The sequence below is a fragment of the Nerophis ophidion genome, linkage group LG29 (genome assembly GCF_033978795.1).
Source record: "Nerophis ophidion isolate RoL-2023_Sa linkage group LG29, RoL_Noph_v1.0, whole genome shotgun sequence".
NCBI classification, from domain to species: Eukaryota; Metazoa; Chordata; class Actinopteri; order Syngnathiformes; family Syngnathidae; genus Nerophis; species Nerophis ophidion.
In genome coordinates this window covers 14,022,747-14,048,013 of record NC_084639.1, presented here as the reverse complement: position 1 = coordinate 14,048,013, position 25,267 = coordinate 14,022,747, and the positions used below count along the sequence as shown (strand labels likewise).

General features: G+C 38.9%; 1 protein-coding gene and 1 non-coding gene across 2 annotated transcripts; one reads left to right on the top strand and one right to left on the bottom strand.

Moving 5' to 3' along the window:
• Nucleotides 1-3,364: 3,364 nt before the first annotated feature.
• On the top strand, nt 3,365-13,374 carry LOC133545933 (oocyte zinc finger protein XlCOF8.4-like). The gene is made up of 2 exons (XM_061891673.1): nt 3,365-3,439; nt 11,751-13,374. Exon 2 carries the CDS (start codon nt 11,807-11,809, stop codon nt 12,899-12,901), a length of 1,095 nt encoding a protein of 364 aa, XP_061747657.1. The 5' UTR covers nt 3,365-3,439; nt 11,751-11,806; the 3' UTR covers nt 12,902-13,374.
• A 4,934-nt stretch (nt 13,375-18,308) lies between these two features.
• trnaf-gaa (transfer RNA phenylalanine (anticodon GAA)) lies at nt 18,309-18,381 on the bottom strand. Its single transcript has one exon. It is a non-coding gene; the product is annotated as a tRNA-Phe (tRNA).
• Between the last annotated feature and the right edge of the window lie 6,886 nt (nt 18,382-25,267).

Here is a 25,267-nt window from a genome sequence, read left to right as displayed (position 1 = left end):
ACTGGTGTGTGTGAATGATGGGTCGGGAACAAGGTTAGATGTCGTCACGGGTAAAGAAACAGCAATAGACTTAACACTAGTGTCACAAGGGTTAGCAGGAAAGGTGGAGTGGGAAGTAAATAAATACAGCACAATGGGAAGTGATCACTATCCAATCTTCATTCACATAAACATAAATCATAGGACAGAAAGCACTAGGATAGAAGGAAGATGGAAGTATAATCATGGTGACTGGGAGAAATTTAGGGAAATTACCGACATAACTTTAAAGGAAGTAGATATAAATCAAGATATTGAACAATTAAATACAGATATTACAAAGTGCATAATAGAAGCAGCCGAACAGAGCATACCAAGGAATAGTATAGGGAGAAGAAGGAAGATAGTGCCGTGGTGGACACAAGAGTGTACAGATGCAATACAAGAACGGAATAGAGCATTTAGAATATTGAGAAGAACACATAATTTCCAAGACATGATCCAATATAAAAGACATCAAGCTAGAGTAAGGTATGTTATTAAAAAAACAAGAAAACACCATTGGAGAACTTTTTGTGAAACACTAAATAGAACTACTCCTTTAAGCCAAGTGTGGGGAATGATCAAGAGAATGTCAGGGGTCAGAAAAGAACATAAAAATCATGTGATGAAAGATGGAATGCGGAGTGTGGTAGGAAATAAAGAAAAAGCAGAACTTTTAGCAAAAACCTTTGTTAAAGTGCACAGTAATGATAATTTGAGAAATGTAGAAAAACAAAAGAGAGAAGAAACAATTAGTTTAAATATTGAGGAAATGAAGGAAGACAATGATAATAGTTTTACCAACACTATGGATATGACATTTTCTTTGGATGAAATGGTTCGAATTTTAAAAAAAAGTTAAAAATACGACGCCAGGGAAAGACCTGGTGAGTTATCAAATGATCAAAAATTTAGGTAGCATCGGCAAAGAAGTGGTCTTGAAATTATATAATAGGATATATGAAGAAGGAAAATTACCAGATGAGTGGAAAACAGCTGTAATAATTCCAATATGCAAGCCAGGGAAAGATCCGGAAGAGGCAGGAAATTATAGGCCGATAGCATTGACCTCAAATTTGGGCAAAGTAATGGAAAAAATGATTAATGAAAGATGAATATATTATTTAGAGTCAAAAGAAATTATAAAAAACTACCAAAGTGGTTTTCGCAAAGCAAGAAGCACAAATGACCCAGCAGTGCAGCTGGAAGAGGAAATTAGAAAGGGACAAATAAATAAAGAAAGTATAATTGCGGTATTTTTTGACATAGAGAAAGCGTATGATATGTTGTGGAAACAGGGGTTGCTGATGAAACTAAATAGGATTGGGATTAGAGGAAGAATGTACAGATGGATAAAAGACTTTTTAACAAGTAGAACATTATTAGTAAAAATAGAGAATGAATATAGCAGAGAATACGAAGTGGAAAATGGGACCCCACAAGGGAGTATAATAAGTCCAGTACTATTTTCCATCATGATAAATGAAGTTTTTAGTGAAGTGGAAGGGTTAGTGCAGGTGGCATTGTTTGCTGATGATGGAGTGATGTGGAAGAGAGGTAGAAATACAAATCATATAGAAAAGAAGATTCAAAAAGCGGTAAATAATGTTCAAGACTGGGGGACGGCTTGGGGTTTAAGATTCTCTGTTGGAAAGACAAAAGTTATAAATTTTACGAAGAGGAAAGTACAAAACAAGCTCCAAATAAAACTCTATGGAGAAAACATAGAAGAGGTACAAGTATTCAAATATTTAGGAATATGGTTTGATAAAAATATTAACTGGTCAACCCACATCAGCAAGATAGTGGAGAAAAGTAAAAAGATGTTAAATATAATGAGGGCTTTGAGGGGTAAAGATTGGGGGGCTGATAGGTTGACATTGAAAACAATATATATCACTTTAATTCGGTCTGTTATCGACTACGGATGCATTATTTATCGAACTGCTTCAAAAACTCTACTTGAGAAAATAGACCGGATCCAGTCGCAGGCGTTAAGATTATGTTGTGGAGCTACTAAATCTACTCCAGTGGCAGCATTACAAGTAGAAATGAATGAAAAACCTTTGGACATAAGGAGAGATCAACTCTCAGCAGTTTATTGGGCAAACTTAAAAGGATCCAAGCAAGGACATCCAACCTGTCAAGTGCTACTAAATTGCCAAGAAAAAGGGAAGAAAAAAATGAATAGTTTTGGGTGGATAATAGGAGATATATGTAAAAAACACAAATTGACAATATTAAAGTGAGCCCTACAGTACCAATTCCTGCAATACCACCGTGGATGTATGAAAACCCAAAGGTAGACATGCAGTTACTGAAGAATAGACATTTAAATAGTTACCAAATAGAACAACGGATTGAGGAAATGTTTTTTGATAATATTATGATATACACAGATGCATCAAAAACTATAAATAGTAAAGTAGGAGCTGCTGTAGTTATCCCACAGAGAAACATAGTGTTGAATAAAAGAATTAGTGATAAACTATCTGTTTTTACGGGGGAATTGGTAGCAATTTATATGGCAGTTAACTGGATAGAGGAAAACAAAGCTAGGAAAGTAGTCGTGTGCTCGGACTCCAGCAGTGCATTGACGAGCATAAAAAACATAACATCAGAAACAAGACTAGATATAGTTTATGAAATAGTTCAGGCAATCTACAGAATAAATAAAGCGGGAGGTGTGGTAACATTTCTCTGGGTTCCTGCTCATGTAGGAGTTGAGGGAAATGAGTTAGCTGATAGATACGCAAAACAAGCAACCACTAAAACAGAAGTAAACATGGAGATTAAGCACAGTAAAGAAGAAGTGAAGAGCATAATTAAGATAGAACACAATAAAAAGTGGCAGGATAATTGGAATAAGGAAACAAAAGGTAGAGAGTTTTACAAAGTCCAGAGGAAAGTAGGTGTAATGAGAGGAGGGGGTAGAAATAGGAAAGAAGAAGACATAATTACTAGAATGAGATTAGGCCATACATGTCTAAATAGTTCACTGAAATTGATAGGCAAACATACTACAGGGCTGTGTGATTTTTGCCACCAGATAGAAAATGTTGACCATGTCTTAATACAATGTAGGAAATATAATAGAGAAAGAGAAATACTGGAAAATAAGTTAGCAAAAGAAAATATTAGGTTAGAAGTGGGAGATATATTAGGATTGCATTCAGAAAACATAGGATACAAAGCAATATACACATATTTAAAAAACACTGGGTTAAGTAAAAGAATATAGAGTAGGGATCCACCTCGGTCCACACTCCATTACAGTAGGTGGCGGTAATGCACACCAGAAGGTTGCTTGCCAACCGCCATAAAAACAAAAGAAGAAGAAGAAGAAGAAGTAACGTCAAGTGTGCTAACTGTCGTGAAAGCAATTCAGCGGAGAAAGAAGCGCGCAGGACGCCAATAAGTCAGTCTTATTATTTGTTCTCCAGTTTGAAATATTTACGTCGTATAAAATACATCTTTGATTCTTTATTTAAGGACATAGTCGTCTCGATGCGCTAAAAGCACCGTGCCGCTTCTCGTGCTATCTTTGCTTGTTAGTTAGCTTAGCTCGCTAGTTAGCTTAGCTTGTTAGCTGCTAACAGAAGACACAGAAGTTATCAACACATCGCTAAGTAGAGATCAAGTGTGAGAGTAAAGTGTTGTGATTGTGTGAAAATGTCTACATTACAAATGTTGAGAGCGTTGGTGGATCAGCGACTAACTGCTGCCGTTGAAGAAATATTTGTAGTGTTAGAAAGAACGATAGCAGAATACCAGGCGGAACTTTCTAGAACAAAAGAGGATTACAATCAACTACTGGACGCTGTTTTCAAGAAACATCAAGTGGTGTTACACAGAACAGGTTTGTTGACTTCTTACACTCATATCTTTACTAACATTACATTTGACTAATAAAAATAAAATGACATTTGGAATATATAATATCATCACACTGCGATGAGGTGGCGACTTGTCCAGGGTGTTTTGATTGATTGATTGATTGATACTTTTATTAGTAGATTGCACAGTTCAGTACATATTCCGTACAATTGACCACTAAATGGTAACACCCGAATAAGTTTTTCAACTTGTTTAAGTCGGGGTCCACGTTAATCAATTCATGGTACAAATATATACTATCAGCATAATACAGTCATCACACAAGTTAATCATCATAGTATGTACATTGAATTATTTTTCATTATTTACAATCCGGGAGGTGGGATGAGGAGCTTTGGTTGATATCAGAACTTCAGTCATCAACAATTGCATCAACAGAGAAATGTGGACATTGAAACAGTGTAGGTCTTATTTAGTAGGATATGTACAGCCAGCAGAGAACATAGTGAGTTCAGATAGCATAAGAACAAGTATATACATTAGAAGTACATTTGAGTTGTTTATAATCCAGGGAGATGGGATGTGAATGGAGGAGGGTATTAGTAAAGTGTTGAAGTTGCTTGGAGGTGTTGTTTTAGAGCGGTTTTGAAGGAATATAGAGATGCACTTACTTTTATATCTGTTGGGAGTGCATTCCACATTGATGTGGCATAGAAAGAGAATGAGTTAAGACCTTTGTTAGATCGAAATCTGGGTTTAACGTGGTTTGTGGAGGTCCCCCTGGTGTTGTGGTTATGGCGGTCATTTACGTTAAGGAAGTAATTTGACATGTACTTCGGTATCAAGGAGGTGTAGCGGATTTTATAGACTTGGCTCAGTGCAAGTTGTTTTACTCTGTCCTCCACCCTGAGCCAGCCCACTTTGGAGAAGTGGGTTGGATTGAGGTGTGATCTGGGGTGGAGGTCTAAAAGTAACCGGATTAGCTTATTCTGGGATGTTTGGAGTCTAGATTTGAGGGTTTTGGAGGTGCTGGGGTACCAGGAGGTGCAAGCGTAATCGAAGAAGGGTTGAATGAGAGTTCCCGCTAGAATCCTCAAGGTGCTTTTGTTGACCAGAGAGGAAATTCTGTAGAGGAATCTCGTTCTTTGGTTGACCTTTTTGATCACCTTGGTTGCCATTTTATCACAGGAAAGATTAGCCCCTAGAATGGAACCTAGGTAGGTGATCTCATCTTTCCTGGTGATAACAATGTCACCCACTTTTATAGTGAAGTCATTGACTTTCTTAAGTTTGATATGGGACCCAAATAGGATGGATTCCGTTTTACCTAAGTGTATGGATAGCTTGTTGTCAGCGAGCCAGGTGCAAATATTAAGGAGTTCAGCTCTGAGGATTTGTTCCACGTGTGACTTGTCCTTGCCAGATACCAGCAGGGCCGAGTCATCCGCAAACAGGAACAATTCACAGTGGCATGCTGATGGCATGTCATTTACGTATATTAGGAACAGTAAAGGTCCTAGTATACTGCCTTGGGGGACTCCACAGCTTACTGAGAGGGGAGGGGACATGGTGCCGTTGACCTCTACAACCTGTTTCCTCCCCTCCAAATAAGATTGCATCCAGCTCGATGAGGTTTCGTCGAATCCGATTGTTCGGAGCTTATCCAACAGTATAGTGTGGTTAACGGTGTCAAAGGTCTTCTGAATGTCCAGCATGACCATGCCGCAGTATTTGCCCGCGTCCACCTCATGTTTGATGTGGTCGGTCAGATAGAGAAGGCATGTGTCAGTGGAGTGGTTAGTTCTGAAGCCGGATTGGAATCTGTACATTAGTTTATTAGTATCAAGGTATCTATCAACCTGTTCGTAAACTATTTTCTCCATTACTTTCGAAATGGAACTGAGAATAGAAACAGGTCGGTAGTTACCAGGTTCTAATTTGCTTCCTTTTTTGTAAAGGGGGGTTACTCTTGCTACCTTGAAATCCTTGGTTACTTGGCCTTGTTTGATTGTGAGGTTTATTATATGAGTGATTATTGGGGCAATGGTGGTGGCAGAGTCCATGAGGAATCTGGAGGGTGTTTGGGTGGAGCGCGCTCAATTTATTAAGCACCTCGTTAGCTGAGACCATTTTTAATTTGAAATTGTTGTTGACTACTCCTAGCTTTCTGTAGAAGGCTTTAATGTGTTCTACACCAAAGCGACCAGAATGTTGGGATAGCTTGTTAACGAGAGTTGTGGCTATGTTGGTGAAAAAGATGTTAAGTCTGCTCGCTACCTCTATTTTGTCTGTAATGAGGGCGTCACCCTCCTTGATGTTGATGTTGGTGAGTCTGGTTTTAAGTTTCTGGCTGCATCCAGGAAGCTGGTTGTTGAGAATTTTCCAGAGCTCATGTGGCTTATTTGTGTTTTCCTCTATTTTGTCATTGATATCATTTTTTTTAAGGATTTAGTCAGGTTGTTTGTTTTATTTCTTAATTTATTGCATGGCTTTTTGAGCGTTGAAAGGAGTGATTTGATGTTATTATTATTGGGTTGTTTATTTACTTCGGTTTTACACTTTTGGTATTCGAAATATTTTCTGTCCCTGTCTTTTATGGCAGCTAATAGGTCTGGATTGATCCATGGTTCAGAGTGGGCTTTGATCCTGACTGTTCTCATGGGAGCCATATCATTTAGTATAGCTAGGAACGCTGTTTTGAAGCGATCCCAAGCAACCTCAACCAGGTTGCTCGTGAGCACAGAGGACCAGTCCCACTCATCTAATTTGAGGTTGAAATTATCACTATTGTATTTTTTAAGGGATCTGGATTTAGCTGTTATGTGGCCATTGGCTTTAGGTTTACTTATTTTGCGCGTGCAGAAGGTTATATAGTGGTCGCTAAGACCACAGATCATGATCCCACTATTTTTAATATTATGCCGGTCCGATGTGAGGATGAGATCTATGGTTGACTGGGTGGAAACACACACCCGTGTGGGGAGTGTTATTAGCTGAGAAAGAGCATGCAGATTACAGAATTTGCTGTAAGATTTGAAGACAGGCGCATCTCTGCGTTGAATATCTGTGTTCAGATCTCCAGTTATAATAATCTCCATGTTTTCTACACCAGCTAAGCACTCCTCGAGGGCACCATAGAAATCACTCTGATTAGGGGGTCTGTATATGGTCCCTATTAGTACCGGCTTAGCGTTAGTGAATTTGATTTCTGCCCACACAGATTCAAGGGTATTGTGGTGTACACTGCCTTCCGCCCGATTGTAGCTGAGATAGGCGCCAGCGCCCCCCACAACCCCAAAAGGAATAAGCGGTAGGAAATGGATGGAATATAATCACAATGACCAGTGGTGGAACAAGTCAGAGCTGGGCTGGGGACGGGGCCCCCTAAACCCCAATAATGAAGCTAATTCTAACATCATTTTACAAAATACACATGCCTCTCTGGGTTTATGCCAGCAATCTTTAAACAGGTTTTAAACAGTTTGACAGCCATTTTTGCATTTTCCTGTCATGTTTTTTTTTCTTACCTTCCCCACAGCATCAGCCCGTTCACAGGATGTACAAATATTATTAAAGGGGTTCTGATTTTTTTTATTTATTTTGTCATTCACAATCCTTATGTAAGACAATAATATGTTTTTATTTTTTATGCATTCTAAGTCGCAAACAGATGTTAGCAAAATCTTAACTATATCTTAATTCCAACAATGGAGTCAATGCCTCTATTTTGCTCACAAAGCCCCCTAAATAGGAATTAGTAGATCAATATAATATACCCAGAAGTTATTTTTTAAATCCTATCTCTTTAAAACATGCTGTATAAATGCATATCCTCTGGAAATATGTCTTATAGTAGCCCCAAACTGGAGGATATATTTTTAATTAGGATAATATAATAGTTTAAATATTTTTATGGAATTTTCCAGGGTGTACACCGCCTTCTGCCCCCCAGTGACCTCAAAAGGGACAAGTGGTAGAAAATGGATGGATGGATGGAAAAAGACACATCATAGAGTTATATCTACTGTATATCCTTTAGATACATTAAAGATAAACTTGAGTTAATGAAACATGTGGAATATATTGTGTTTTACACCCTCTGTTGTTTAAAAAGGGTACAGTTAGGGCTGGACCATCATGGCAAAAATAATAATCACCATTATTTTGATTGATATTGTAATCACGATTAATTACACTATTATTCATTAATTTGAAAACACCAGTATTTATTTTATTACCAAAACTCAACTTTAAATATAGTTTAAAAAAACTGATTTAGTAACAAATAAACCACAACAAATAAAAAAATGATAAAAATAAATTTGAATAACATTGGCAATATAAAAAAAACTATAAAATTTAGTTTTATGTTTTAATTGTTTTTAGTTCCATTTTGTTTACCCTTTACACTTATTTTTTTTAATACCATTTAAGTGTGTGTTTTTTTGGTCAAATAAAAATGTATACAATGTTTGTTAACTAAATGCAGAATCTCTCACATTTATTGGTGCAATATATCTTTGGGCAATTTTGACCCGTACTTTGGGTCAAAGCATAATAATTGTGTAAACGCATCAATAAGTTCATTATGCTTGTGTGGAGTGCTTGTTTGAAACCTTTTTTTTTTTGTTAGTGCAGTCAGACCTGTTATTGTGAAGGGGGAAGTGTGCTGCTGAGGCTGTTTTGCAAAAAAGGAGAGAGCGACAGACCCTCTCAAGTTATGACTGATGTCCTGTTTATACATTAATCCTATATGAATGATGCCGTTCACAACAACACAAGCAGATGAGATGTGTTGTGGGTTTATGGATTTTCTTTGCCAGCTTTCGCTTTGTAGTTTAGGCGCTATTTCGAATGGCCGCCTCAAGGACGGGACTGTTTCATGTTTCATAGTAATAGTCGTTGTGACATGTAGAGGACAAAGAGGTTTATTACCATGGTGGGGGAGTTTTCTGTGTCTACGTACCTCCGACACATCTGAGCCACGCTTTCTCTGCCGTGTGTTTGAGGAGCCTGCAAAAGACCTGAACATACATTTAACAATCATGTTCAATCTACAATACAGTTTGTTGTAAACTTAAAAAAGAAAACAATACAACCATACAGGATACAGGTTGGCTTTTTAGCTTAATGCTAACATACAATGGACGACCACATTTACAGCAAACAAAATTAGCACTGCGATCGTTTTAAACTTGTACAAAGGTTTAACAAATAGGAGTTTATTTGTATTGCACAATTGTGAAATTACATACATTCCACCCACAAAGAGCCCAAACGTCCAGATTTTTAACCGCTAATTTGTATTTTTGATGTTCAGTTGGTCGACCGGAGGAATTCGTTGTCACAACATCAAACTGTGTCTTCTTACATCACTCGTTCAACCATCCTCCATTGCAGCAAATAATCATCACTAAAGGACAGTAGAACAAGGCTAAACATGTTACACACAAAGGACGGGCAAGCTAATAGCTAAGATAGCCGCTAAACTAGCTTGAAATGAGAAGAAATAAGTGCTTAGTAATTTTTCCCATTCAAAATGAATTGGCCGTTTTTCAAACTTCCACCATTTCCACTTTTTTCAAACAATTCAAATCATTCCACCTTCAACATATTCTACTAATCCTGGACATTCAAACTATCATTTTTCCAAGTTCAACATTTTTTGAAGAATACCCAAAATTCCCTTTTATCAAACCCTTTTTTCACCCTTTTTTGTGTCGACCACACTTTTCAACCCACTTCAACCGTTCCACCAGCAAATCATTCCTCTTAATGAAGACAAAAACAAAGTTGTTTTTTTCCCTGGAAATATTCCTGGTTTTCCCAAAATTTCAGAAATTCCATAATACTTTTTCTCAACAAAAAAATGTTACTACTTCAACATTTCTCGACCGATTTTAAAAATTCCAACACCAACCATTCAGTCATTCAGAACATTGACATATTTTAGCATTTTCTAAAATAATTCCGCTTTTCCCAAAACTCACAAATTTTCATGAAATTCTCATGAATGGTACATTTTTCAAAGTTCCACAACTCTAACATGTTTCATCCGATTCACACCGTTCCAACTTCAAACTGTTCAGCCTATTCGGTAATCACGGGGTTTCCTTGACAAATTCCAAAAAGTCCCCGAATTCCACATTTTCCGTGACATTTTTCCACATTCAAAATTAATTAGCCATTTTTCAAAATGCCACCATTTCCAAATTTTTCAACCGATTCAAACCATTTAACCTTCAACATATTCCACTATTTCTGGAAATTGAAATTACAACTTTTTTCAACCCACTTCAACCCTTCCACTGTCAAACAATCTTTCCTAATCAGGACAGAAAACAAATTTGTTTTTTGAATTGAAAAAATTCCCGAAATACAAGGAATTCCATAAAACTATTTCTCCATTAAAAATGTTTCGACTTCATCATTTCTCAACCGATTTGAAAAATTCTAACACCAACCATTTCAACTCATTCAGAACATTCACATTTTTTAGCATTTTCCAAAAAATTCCTGCTTTCCCCGAAATTCTCCAAAATGTCCATGAAATTCCCATTGAAAGGGAAAAAATCAAAGTCCCACAACTCCCACATTTTTCATCTGATTCAAACCATTCCAACTTAAAAATATTCAGTGTGTTCAGGAGTTGTGTGCTCCCTTTCAACACTTATTAAAAGAAATTCCCGGATTTTCTGGAATTCCCAGTTTTTAGGGACATTTTCCCCATTCAAAATACTTATGCATGCTTTCAAATTTCCACAATTCCGACATGTTTCAAATAATTCCACTGTCAACACATTCAATTCATCCTGAAAATTCAAACAAGCATTTTTCCACATTCAACAAATTTCCAGGAGTTCCCGTTTTTTTCTAACCTTATTTCCAACCTTCTTTAGTGCTATGACTCCTTTAACATTGTTCAACCCATTTCAACCGTTCCACTGTCAAAACATTCCTCGGAGTCAGGACAAAAAAAGCATGTTGGTTTAAGAATTAAAAAAAAATCCCGGTTTTCCTGAAATTCAAACTCTTCAACATTCAAACCATTCCAAAATTCAAACTATTCATACATTCATACTACATGCTGTCAACCTTTCAGTTAAACTTAAGCATTGGAGCATTCAAACACAATTATTTCAGGAGTTGCTTCATCTAGTTAATATTATTATAATAATTAAATTAGCTTACCGCATTGAATGTGTGGACTGCATGAATGATGTCTCCTCTGTTCTCACTGTAACGCAATTTGAGTGTCTAGAAACACACTAAATTAATTCCATATTACTATTATTAATAGGGTAAACAAGCTATCTTTTGAAGGAGTAGTGAGTAATCTCCTTACTTCTTACCAGTGTAACTGTGGCGACACTATCTAAATGAAAGCAAAACAGATGGCATCTTTTTTGGCCATCATGGGTGACCCCGAATGGGACAAGCCGTAGAAAATGGATGGATGGATGGATGTTGACTATGCTCATGCTATTTTTAGAGCAGACATGTCTCTAAAGATGAATCTAAAATCACTTTAATTATTGTCCACCAGCAGGGGGAGCTCATCACTAGTACTATTGTGTGGAGGCTGGCATGTGGTACATTGTTTCTTGTGTGTGTGTATGATTTATTCAGAAGGAGAACAGCACACTTTCACGTATGGCGTCTACCATTACGGATTGCAGGAATGACTTTTAGGAGGATTTTATATGAATAAGGTGGATTGGACGTTGGCCTGGGAAGGCATTCCCCTGACAATCTTCTTTATTTGTCATCTGGAAGTACCTTGACTGCTGTGAGGGGAAATGTTAGATCATATGTTAGTGCAGGAAAATGTCTCATGTGACTGAGCAAAGCTGGACTTTTCTAAAGAATGTTTGTTTTCTCCTGTCCCATAGATGTCGAAGAAGAACATCTTTCTCATGAGCAAGAGGAGGAACCACAATCCCCCTACATGAATGAGGAAGAAGAGGTTCCACATTCCCAACACATCAAAGAGGGAGGAGAGGAGCCACAGCCCCCCCACATTAAAGAGGAAGACGAGACGCCGCAGACCCATAGTGTTAAACTGACCCTTCACATTAAAGGGCAAGCGGAAGACCCACTGAACTTACACATCAAAAATGAAGAGCATGACCCACTGACCCCGCAAATTAAAAAGGAAGAGGAGGACCCACTAAACCCCTACTTTAAAGAGGAAGAGGAGGACAAAGAGCTGCCGCACTTTACAGAGGAAGAGGAGGAACACCGCATCAGTCAGCCTAAATGGTTGGAGGAGTTCCCAGTGACTGGCGTCCCTGTGAAGAGTGAAGGTGATGAGGTCAAAGGTGAAAGTGAGGAGAGGGGAGGGGCGGAGCCTCCAAGCAGCAGCTCAACACAACACATGACAACAGAAGCTGATGGAGACCACTGTGGAGGATCACAAGCAGACAAGCTCTTAGCTCCACTATCAGATAGTGAGGACACAACGTCACACTCTCCTGACACTGATGATGAAGACTCTAAAGATGATAAGACATGTCACACTGACAACACTGACTTCACATGTTCTCACTGTGACAAAACCTTTAAATACCGTCGTAGTCTGAAAAGACACATGAGAATTCACACTGGAGAAAACCTTTTTACCTGTTCAATCTGTGGTAAAGGTTCTGTTGAAAGTCGCTGTTTTAAAGCACACATGAGAACACACACTGGTGAAAAACCTTTTATCTGTTCAATCTGTGGTAAAGGTTTTGCACAAAGTCAACATTTGAAAAGACACATGAGAACACACACTGGAGAAAAACCTTTCTCCTGTTCAACCTGTGGTAAAGGTTTTACAGAAAGTCAGAATTTGAGAAGACACATGAGAACACACACTGGTGAAAAATCACATTCCTGTTCAATCTGCAACAAAAGTTTTGCTGAACGATCAAGCCTTGTAAGACACGTGAGAAGACACCCAGGAGAGAAAGTGTTGAGTTGCAGTGTGTGTGGTGAAAGATTCTCTTCTAAGTACCAGTGTAAGAAACACAAGTGTGCTGGTGAGAACAGCAGCAGCAAATGAAACTGCAGGATTTGAAATAAACGGTCAAGACTTTCATTTTGACTTTCTAACAACATCAGCACATATAACATGTGTGACATTGTTGTTTGTGTAACAATCTTTTTAATATGCTTCTACATTTATTGATTAGGTAGTTTGAAATATAAAAGTATTTATAAATTGTTAATAATCCCATGGATTAGCACCTTTATATGATATACATATTTACTGGTTCACATCTGAAACATCTTCTGGACCACTTCAGGAAGCATATTATTATTTACTTTATACATCATTTGAACAGTTGTCTTTTATACAATTTTAAATTGTGTGATTTTATGAATCATTTGTTGGGTCTCTGTAATCCATTTTATTAATTATCTTTATTACTCTCTTTTGTATTATGTTGATTGTTTTGTGATTGTTTTATACTTTAACTTGATATGTATGTACTTATACCTTTATGCAATAAAAAGTGAGGGACAATGTCTGAATTGTTTGTGGAAGGATGGTTTTGATTTTACAAACATTTGTGGATTAAAAATATCCATCCATCCATCCATTTTTCTACCGCTTTTCCCTTTGGGGTCACGGGAGGGGGGGGGGGGGCGCTGGTGCATATCTCAGCTACAATCGGGTGTAAGGCGGTTTACACCCTGGACAAGTCGCCGCCTCATCAAATGGCCAACACAGATAGACAGACAACATTCACACTCACATTCACACACTAGGGACCATTTAGTGTTGCCAATCAACCTATCCCCAGGTGCATGTCTTTGGAGGTGGGAGGAAGCCGGAGTACCTGGAGGGAACCCACGCAGTCACGGGGAGAACATGCAAACTCCACACAGAAAGATCACTTATTGTGTTTTAGACATTTTTTTACGTATTTTTTTTTCTTTTTTAATATCCCCAAAACAATATCAATATCAATCAAAGTTTGGAATGTCAGGCAAAAGCCGATATTGTACATCATCTCACAGGGATTTCATTCATTCATTTCATTCATAAAATAAACAGTTTATTTTGTTTCCCTATCACAGAACGAACAAGTGCTGTCTTGAATTGCAAAACAACATCTTAAAAATTATTTTAAGGTTTTTTTTCTTAAATTAACTCATTGGCGTTTGGAGGAAAGGAAACTTTCAAATTATTGGTTAGTTTTTTTGTGTTCCAGAGAAAATACAGTAAAGAAGAAATGGTAAAGAATTTAAAAAAAAAAAGATTTACTGGAATTATAATATTTTGAACAAATTGTTTAAAATATTTTGTCTGTTTGCAGGTTGTACTTAATGAAATCTTCAAATAATAAAATACTTTTATCCGTCAATAAGTGCATCAGTGACCAAATGCCTTTTTCAAACCATTGCTGTACAAAGATGGATTTCTTTCTCATTTTAATATAACAACAATTCCGTAGTGGAGTATTATGTGTGATGAAGTTGTGTTTGTAAATTTGTTTCCAGTACAACAACATTTGCTGGTAGGGATGGGTACTGTTCACTTTTAATTCCATGTTTTATGTGTTATATATGTAAATATATTGTGTGTTTTTGTATTATGCCAACATGGTAGAATCACATGATAGGCAGGTTGTATCATATTTTTCTGTCATAAGAGCAACTATTTGTTTGGACAATCAATATGTAGCTGTATTGAAATGTATGACAAGTTCCTGTAACCGTTATAACAAAAGCAAAAAGTGCATTGCCAAAGGCGTAAAGCACATGGTATTCCTGGTCACTCTCCCATCCAAATACTAACCAGGCCTGATTCTCAGAGTTGACCAGATCCGGCACGCTCAATGTAGTATGGCCGTAAACTGAGCAAATAACCTCAAAATCAGATTCTTAGATGTGACAATCTGGTTGACAGGACCTTTCTGCAATTAGCAAAGTGCGTGTGATACAATAATCACTGCTCTTTTTCTCAGCTGTTCTAACTCTTTGGACGTTTACGCCACTGGTAGCACTGAAGTGCCTTGAGGCACGTGGGTCACTGTTGGTGATACTGCAAACCTTGCTATCAATCTCAAACCCAGTCAAAACTAAACAAACATGTATAACTTGAAAGTGAGAGTAGTAAAGCTGGGCTCAGTGTGACGTGAGGGTGCATCCAACACACTTACAGCAAGAGATTAACCACAACTTTCATACAGATACACTGTCTAACAACTTAACGCTTTCGTCTTAACCTTCAGTTTAACGCTCTCCCACCTGAGCTAAAGTGGTTGTAAGGCGTGTTTTGGCTGCTTTTGAAAACTACTCAAACTAAACACAGGTTTCAAGACTGCTAAGCAGAGGTGGGTAGTAACGCGCTACATTTACTTAAAATCTAAACGCCGCCATTTCAGATCACTGCAAGAGGGAAACACATCTAATGAACTGGGAGGCAGCCAAGGTCATTAGAATGGAAAGCAACAAATTCCATCGGTGGATCAAAGAGGCGGTTGAAATCAGGAAGCGGGCCCCAAAGACTGTCAACAGGAATGAAGGAGCATACCAACTATTCCACACCTGGGACACAGTCCTGCAGGGCCGCCCCCGGCCGTTTGGTAGACATCCAGAGGACAGGGGGCGCCCCGCCCTACCCCCAACGCACACTTCAGGTGGGATGGTACTATCCATATAACACGTCACAGACAACGTCACGCTAACATCACGTCACACCTCTGATGAAGGCTGCAGAAGCAAGGTAGCCGAAACTTGTCAGGTACAACACTTTACCTTACTAGCCTATATAAATCAACCATTTATAAAAAAAAAAGAAGAGGATTGCATGTTCAGGCAAGATTTGTATTGTTTCACCTTTTTCCCTACCCACTTCATTCTGATTGAATGCCCCAAATATAAAAAAAGGATATAACATCTATTCATAATAATAAAAAGAAAAAAAATGCATGTTCCAGTTAGTAGATATTTATTTTAAATGCAAAAAAACTCCCGAAGAAATGCCACTGAATTTTTTTTCAGTTTAATTAACGTAAAAAGACAAGCTAGCCAGGAGTTGAACCTAGAATCTTCTGGTCTGTAGTCAGACGTGTTATCATAGCACCACTAGCCCTATGTGAAGATGGGTTTTACAGTAGTACATGTTGTATATCGTAAATATCTTACGCCAAATGAACACAATGTTTCAATTTGGCTTAATACCAAAACAGGAATTTACTGACTGCTTATGTTGGACTTTAAAATCTAGTGACCTTCTATTTGTTGCAGCCTGGGCCTTCACCAGCTCTACCTGTTGCAGCTAACCTCCACTAAAAATTAAAGCAAAATGCTTCTGGCAGAATTCTGGGGAGCATCCAAGTTAAATCCAGCTCAGAGTTGGCAACTTTGGTAGAGTAGCTTCTTTTTTGGTCAAAACCTTCTTTGTTGTTGACGATGTAAAAATGAGCTTTGGGTTCAAGCAATTGGTGAGCTTGAGCTTTGACAGTTCCCAGCTTGTCACTGAACATGCTGACTAATTCACCTTCACCTGAGTTTGCCAATATGGCTGTTATTTCAGAGGTTGGGAAAATCAGCATCGAAAAGGGCCTGGGTATCTCTGTCGGCAGAGTATCAGACTTTTAATCTGAGGGTCCAGAGTTCAATTCCCTGTTCAGGTGGCTAAAAATAACCTCCTTACACTTCTCAAAAGACATCCCTTTGCCCCACTGCAGCTGTTCTTGTTACCTGTATTTAATTTAAATAGTTTTCAACAGCGATTGTCTTTTCTCTATTTCATTAGAAAAACTGAAATCCAAAAACATGCCTCACATCCACTTTAGCTCTGGTGGGAGAGCGTTAATACGAACATCTGAAGGTTTAACCGCAAAACCTTAAACATAATTGTTAGACAGTGTATCTGTATGAAAAAGTTGTGCTTAATCTTTTGCTGTAAGTGTGTTAGATGCACCCTCACGTCACACTGAGCCCAGATTTATTACTCTCAGTTTCAAGTTATACAGTCCAAGAAATACCCCTAAGGCAACAAATTTCTGTTTGAAACAGCCTGATGGAAGGGTCAGTTAAAGACCAAACATTGGCTTAAGGCATGGGTGTCAAACTCTGGCCCGCCGTGTAATTTCACTTGGCCCTTGAGGCAATATCAAACTAACAGAGCTGGCCCGCCGCCGTAACACCGCATTCACCGCTAACACTCTTACTTGCCAACCCTCTCAATTTTCCCAGGAGACTCCCGAAGTTCAGTGCCCCTCCTGAATTTCATCCCGGACAACAATATTTGGGGTGGGCTTTAAAGGCACTGCCTTTGGCGTTCTTTACAACCTGTCGCCACGTCCGCTCGTACCGGCCCAGTCACATAATATATGCGGCTTACACACACACACACACACACACACACACACACAAGTGAATGCAAGGCATACTTGGTCACACTGAGGGTGGCCGTATAAATAACATTAACACTGTTACAAATATGCGCCACACTGTGAACCCAGACCAAACAAGAATGACACATTTCGGGAGAACATCCGCACCGTAACACAACATAAACACAACAGAACAAATACCCGGAACGCCTTGCAGCACTAACTCTTCCGGGACGCTACAATATACACCCCCCCGCTATCACCAAACCCAACCCCACCACCGAAAAGAGGCATTCAATTTTTATTTAAATTTTATTTGATATGCCATTGATATTTTTTTAATTATTATTATTTGGGGCTTCACGGTGGCAGAGGGGTTAGTGCGTCTGCCTCACAATATGAAGGTCCTGCAGTCCTGGGTTCAAATCCAGGCTCGGGATCTTTCTGTGTGGAGTTTGCATGTTCTCCCCGTGAATGCGTGGGTTCCCTCCGGGTACTCCGGCTTCCTCCCACTTCCAAAGACATGCACCTGGGGATAGGTTGATTGGCAACACTAAATTGGCCCTAGTGTGTGAATGTGAGTGTGAATGTTGTCTGTCTATCTGTGTTGGCCCTGCGATGAGGTGGCGACTTGTCCAGGGTGTACCCCGCCTTCCGCCCGATTGTAGCTGAGATAGGCGCCAGCGCCCCCCGTGACCCCAAAAGGGAATAAGCGGTAGAAAATGGATGGATGGATTATTTATAACTCGATTTTGCATGTCACTATAAAGTTATTTAAGCCTTGCTTGTTCAATATTCAATGCAAAACTTGTTTGGGTCCCTATTAAAAGGTTAATTTGTTCAACCTCGGCCTACGGCTCTGTTCGGTTTTAAATTTTGGCCCACTCTGTATTTGAGTTTGACACCCCTGGCTTAAGGAGTGACACACTGTTAAACCACGTAACGGTTGTCCAAATTAAAAATGGAGAAAAGGTTTGTAAAAACAGATACTAGGATTCCACCAACAAGGTTGGCAGGTCAGGGAGACCATGTCAGTATTGTAAGAAAACACTTATTACTAATAAGCCACAGAAGGCTTATTAGTAATAAGATTTGGTTCAGAAACTCAGCAAGTTGTGCTGAAACCCGTAATTGAACCAGGGACCTTCAGATCTTCAGTCTGATGCCCTCCCAACTGAGCTATTTCAGCTATTCAAATAACTTTTAGATTTACATATTCAAATGTAACCAAGGTCTGCCCTATTGGTGACTTTTGAAGGGTGGAAGGAGGCCTTTCCAAGGGGTCTCAAAGCCTAGTATTGGTCAGCAGAACAGGTACTTGAATCCCGGAAGCTCAAAAAGAATGTCTTACGCTCCATGACTGAGCATTTCAGGCTCTCTAAAAAATGTACCAAATGCTTCTGAAGAATGTTTTACTACCGAGAATAGTTATGAATTTCCAAACATTTGGCAGATTTTTCAGAAATTTTCTAAAGTTCTTGGCAAGCTAATAATTAAGTATTCAAGTGTTGATGAACCATGCTTAAAAAAAAGCAGGTTACACGGTAAAGTACCATGACTCGGAGTTGAACAGGGGTTGCTGCGACCATAACACAGAGTACTAACCACTATACGATCACGGCTGTAGCTACTCATCCTGATTGATAATGTGTTTGCTCTTTAGGATGTTTAATATTTCACAATCTGCTCAAGCCACATTCTGTTCGAACGACATCACGGAAGAGAATCTCAATCAGTGTGCTAATACTTAATGTTCTGGGGAAATGTTTAGGTTTTACTCCTCCGTGGTCTATAGAACAACTGTTAAGATGCAAAATAGTCACATTTACATTGTTGTGGTCACCTTCTTCCTCACCCAATTTATTCTGATTGAATGCCTCGAGTATAAGAACAGATACAATTACCTGTTATATATACTCACAATAATAAAGAGAAAAAAAACATGTTTCAGTTTGTAGATTTAAAAAAAAAAAGAAGGAAAATAAACTCCCCAAAAAATTGCACTGAATATTGTTTCAGTTCAGTTAAAGGGGAACATTATCACAAGTTCAAAAAGGGTTAAAAACAATAAAAATCAGTTTCCAGTGGCTTGTTGTATTTTTTGAAGTTTTTTTCAAAATTTTACCGGTCCCGGAATATCCCGAAAAAAAGCTTTAAAGTGCCTATTTTCGCTATCTTCGAAGACACTGTCCATTTTCCTGTGACGTCTTACAGTGCTGCCAATGTAAACAAACAATGGCACAGCAAGATATAGCGACATTAGCTCGGATTCAGACTCGGATTTCAGCGACTTAAGCGATTCAACAGATTACGCATGTATTGAAACGGATGGTTGGAGTATGAAAGTATTGAAGAAGAAACTGAAGCTATTAAGCGAATAGCTATACGGCCATAGCATGGCCGAATAGCTGCGTTACCATCGCCGGTAAAATGTGCGGACCAAACGATCAGGACTTTCGCATCTTGTGACACTGGAGCAACTTAAATCCGTCGATTGGTAAGTGGTTTTTTTTACATTAAATGTGGGTGGAAGGAAACGTAATATAGTTTCAAATGTGCATACAGCTATAGCCTAAATAGCATGTTAGCATCGATTAGCTGGCAGTCACACCGCGACCAAATATGTCTGATTAGCACATAAGTCAACAACATCAACAAAACTCACCTTTGTGATTTTGTTGACTTTATTGTTGCAAATGCATCTGCAGGTTATCCATACATCTCTGTGTCATGTCTGTCATCGCCGGTAAAATGTGCAGACACTCCGGCACATTCAATGGGGGTCTGGCGGAAGATTTCTTTCCACTTTCGCATCTTCGGGCCAGTGGTGCAACTTGAATCCCTCCCTGTTAGTGTTGTTACACTCTCCGACAACATACCAAGGTTTCAAAAAATATTCGAAAAAACGGAAACTAACAGAGCTGAGACCCGTTGTTTGTAATGTGTTGGAGAAAATGAAAATGGCGGCTTTCTTACCTAGGCAACGTCACATACTGACGTCATCGCTCCAAGAGGGTTAAACAGAAAGGCGTTTAATTCGCCAAAATCCACCCATTTCGAGTTCGGAAATCGGTTAAAAAAATATATGGTCTTTTTTCTGCAACATCAAGGTATAAATTGATGCTTACATAGGTCTGGTGATAATGTTCCCCTTTAACAAACAACAGCACGCTGGCCAGAAGTTGAACCGAGAATTTTCTAGTCCGTAGTGAGACACATAATCCATTGCATCAGAACAAAGAAGAAACATCTTACTGTAGGACAGGTTGTATATCATAAATATCTTACGCCAAAACAACACGCAGTTTACATCCTCAGGATGTAAGACATTATTTTGATTCTTATTTGAACGACGTCACACAAAAATGTAATGTATGAATGAGTGAGAATGAGGGAGGGACGGTTTTGGGGTTAGTGCACTAATTGTATGTGTATCTTGTGTTGTTTATGTTGATTTAATAACAAAAGAAACACAACCTAAGGATTTCAGCATGAGCAACTACAGTCCTCCGCTCTACCAACTGAGCTATTGAAGTTTAGTACCACCTGATACTAACTGATTTTTGAGTCACTTTATTATCAACCAATCAAACAATCAAAGTTTACTTATATAGCCCTAAATCACAAGTGTCTCAAAGGGTTGCACAAGCCACAACGACATCCCCAGATCCCATATCAGGGAAAGAAAAAAACTCAGCCCGGTGGGATGACAATGAGAAACCTTGTAGGGGACCGCAGATGTATTTTAAAAATAAACCAAAATGAGGCCATGTCATTGAAGAATGTTTTACTAAAATGAATGTTAGGAATATTGCATACAATTAAACTTAATTTAACCTGCCTGAAACCCTTTGAAACCATCTTGTTGGAATACAATGTTCTTTACCTTGTTCAGCCATTTTGCTGTTGATTGGACTTTAACAAAATTTGTCTCAACTGACCATTAAATTTGTGTCCCCAAGCTATTTGGCTGGAACATGTGGGGAGCATCCAAGTTAAATCCAGCTCAGAGTCGGCAACTCTGGGAGAGTAGCTTCTTTTTTGGTCAAAACCTATTTACTTGATGACGATGTAAAAGTGGCTTAATTGTCAATAATGAGGTTTGTGTTCAAGCAATTGGTGAGTTGAGCTTTGACAGTTCCCAGCTTGTCACTGAACATGCTAACTAATTCTCGTTCATCTGAGGTTGCCAATGTGGCTGTTCTCTTAGATGTTGGGCAAATCAGGCTTAAAGAGGTCCTGGGTAGCTCAGAGAGCAGAGTATCACACTTTTAATCTAAGGGTCCAGGGTTCAAGTCCCAATTCAGGCAGCTGACGCTAGCCTCTTTACATTTCTGCAAAGTTTGAGTAGTTTTCCAAAGCAGCCAAACAGACGCCTTACAACCACTTTAGCTCAGGTGGGAGAGCGTTAAACTGGTCATCTGAAGGTTAAGATGCAAAGCGTTAAACTTAAGTGGTTAGACAGTGTATCTGTATGAAAGTTGTGGTTAATCTCCTGCTGTAAGTGTGTTGGATGCACCCTCACGTCACACTGAGCTCAGCTTTACTACTCTCACTTTCAACTTTTACATCTTTGTTTAGTTTTGACTGGGTTTGAGATTGATAGCAAGGTTTGCAGTATCACCAACAGTGACCCACGTGCCTCAAGACACTTCAGTGCTACCAGTGGCGTAAACGTCCAAAGAGTTAGAAAGGCTGAGAAAAAGAGCAGTGATTATTGTATCAAAAGCACCTTGCTAATTGCAGAAAGTTCCTGTCAACCAGCTTGTCACATTTAAAAATCTGATTTTGAGGTTATTTGCTCAGTTTACGGCCATACTACACTGAGCATGCCGGATCTCGTCAGCTCTGAGAATCTAAGCCCGGTCAGGCCTGGTTAGTATTTTGATGGGAGAGTGACCAGGAATACCATGTGTTACGCCTTTGGCAATGCACTCTTTTGCTTTTGTTACAACGGTTACAGGAACTTGTCATACATGTAAATACAGCTACATATTGATTGTCCAAACAAAATGTTGCTCTTCTGACAGAAAAACATGATACAACCTGCCTATCATGTGATTCTACCATGTTGGCCAAATACAAACACAATATATTTACATATATAACACATAAAACATGGAATTAAAAGTGAACGGTGCCCATCCCTACCAGCAAGTGTTGTTGTACTGGAAACTAATTTACAAACACAACTTCATCACACACAATACTCCACTATGGAATTGTTGTTATATTAAAATGTGAAACAAATCCATCTTTGTACAGCAATGGTTTGAAAAAGGCATTTGGTCGCTGATGCACTTATTGACTGATTAAAGTATTTTATTATTTGAAGATTTCATTAAGTACAACCTGCAAACACACAAAATATTTTAAAAAATTATAAAGACTTTTGTCCAAAATATTGTAATTCCAGTAAATCTTTTTTTTTTTTTTTTTTACTTCTTTAACTTTTCTTCTTTACTGTAATTTCTCCATTCTTCCAAAGGCAAGGAGTTAATTTAAAGAAAAAAGCCCCGGATTGACAACTTATAATCATTTTTAAGATGTTTTGCAATTCAAGACAGCACTTTTTTGTTCTGTGATAGGGAAACAAAAATAAACAGTTTATTTTATGAATGTATGCAAAGTAAATCCCTGTGAGATGATGTACAATATCGACTTTTGCCTGACATTCCAAACTTTGATTGTGGGGATGTTAAAAAAGAAAAAAAAAAAACATAAAAAAGGTCTAAAACACAATAAGGGATCTTTCTGTGTGGAGTTTGCATGTTCTCCCCGTGACTGCGTGGGTTCCCTCTGGGTACTCCGGCTTCCTCCCACCTCCAAAGACATGCACCTGGGAATAGGTAGATTGGCAAAACTAACTGGTCCCTACTGTGTGAATGTGAGTGTGAATGTTGTCTATCTGTGTTGGCCCTGTGATGAGGTGGCGACTTGTCCAGGGTGTACCCCGCCTTCCGCTCAATTGTAGTTGAGATAGGCACCAGCGCCCCTTGTGACCCCAAAGGGAAAAGCGGTATAAAATGGATGGATGGATATCTTTTAATCCACAAATGTATGTTTGTATAAACAAAACCATCCTTCTACAAACAATTCAGGCATTTTCTCTCACTTTTGATTGCATAAAGGTATAAGTACATACATATTAAGTTAAAGTATAAAACAATCACAACACAATCATCATAATACAAAAGAGAGTAATAAAAAATATTAATAAAATGGATTATAGAGACCCAACAAATGATTAATAAAATTACACATTTTAAAATTGTATAAAAGACAACTGTTCAAATGATGTATAAAGTAAATAATAATATGCTTCCTGAAGTGGTCCGGAAGATGTTTCAGATGTGAACCAGTAAATATGTATATCATATAAAGGTGCTAATCCATGGGATTATTAACAATTAGAAATACAAATATGTAATACTTTCATATTTCAAACTATCTAATCCATAAAAGTAGTAGCATATTAAAAAGATTGTTACACAAACAACAATGTCACACACGTTATATGTGCAGATGTTGTTAGAAAGTCAAAATGAAAGTCTTGACAGTTTATTTCAAATCCTGCAGTTTCATTTGCTGCTGCTGTTCTCACCAGCACACTTGTGTTTCTTACACTGGTACTTAGAAGAGAATCTTTCACCACACACACTGCAACTCAACACTTTCTCTCCTGCGTGTGTTCTCATGTGTGCTACAAGGTTTGATTGATGACAAAAGCTTCTGTTGCAGATTGAACAGGAATGTGATTTTTCACCAGTGTGTGTTCTCATGTGTCTTCTCAAATTCTGACTTTCTGTAAAACCTTTACCACAGGTTGAACAGGAGAAAGGTTTTTCTCCAGTGTGTGTTCTCATGTGTCGTTTCAAATGTTGACTTTTTGCAAAACGGGCTTCACGGTGGCAGAGGGGTTAGTGCGTCTGCCTCACAATACGAAGTTCCTGCAGTCCTGGGTTCAAATCCAGGCTCGGGATCTTTCTGTGTGGAGTTTGCATGTTCTCCCCGTGAATGCGTGGGTTCCCTCCGGGTACTCCGGCTTCCTCCCACTTCCAAAGACATGCACCTGGGGATAGGTTGATTGGCAACACTAAATGGGCCCCCTAGTGTGTGAATGTGAGTGTGAATGTTGTCTGTCTATCTGTGTTGGCCCTGCGATGAGGTGGCGACTTGTCCAGGGTGTACCCTGCCTTCCGCCCGATTGTAGCTGAGATAGGCGCCAGCGCCCCCCGCGACCCCGTAAGGGAATAAGTGGTAGAAAATGGATGGATGGATGGACTTTGTGCCAAACCTTTACCACAGATTGAACAGGAAAAAGGTTTTTCACCAGTGTGTGCTCTAACGTGTACTTTCAAATTGAAACTTACAACAAAATCTTTACCACAGATTGAACAGATAAAATGTTTTTCACCAGTGTGTGTTCTCATTTGTGCTTTTAAATGCTGACTTTCTACAAAAATTTTACCACATATTGAACATACAAAAGGTTTTTCTCCAGTGTGTCTTCTCGTGTGTGTTTTTAGAGAACTATGGTATTTAAAGGTTATGTCACAGAGAGAACATGTGAAGTGAGTGTTGTCAGTGTGACATGTCTTATCATCTTTAGAGTCTTCATCATCAGTGTCAGGAGAGTGTGACGTTGTGTCCTCACTATCTGATAGTGGAGCTAAGAGCTTGTCTGCTTGTGATCCTCCACAGTGGTCTCCATCAGCTTCTGTTGTCATGTGTTGTGTTGAGCTGCTGCTTGGAGGCTCCGCCCCTCCCCACTCTCACCATTGACCTCATCATCTTCACTCTTCACAGGGACACCAGTCACTGGCATCTTGATGACATCAATCTCCTCCAGTCCTTCAAGATGCTCTCCCTGCTGACTGATGCTGTGTTCCTCCTCTTCCTCTTTAATGAGCGGCGTCAGTGGGTCCTCCCCTTTGTCCTTAATGTGAGGGCTCAGTAGATCCACCGCTTCTTCTTTAAAATGGAGTGTCAGTGGTTGCTCTGCTTCTTTTTTAAAATGGGGAATCAGTGGGTTTTTGTCTTCCTTCTTAATGTGGGAGGGCTGTGGATCCTCC

Coding starts and splice junctions, on each gene's coding strand:
- LOC133545933 (XM_061891673.1), top strand. CDS start 11,807: ATGAATGAGGAAGAAGAGGTTCCACATTCCCAACACATCAAAGAGGGA.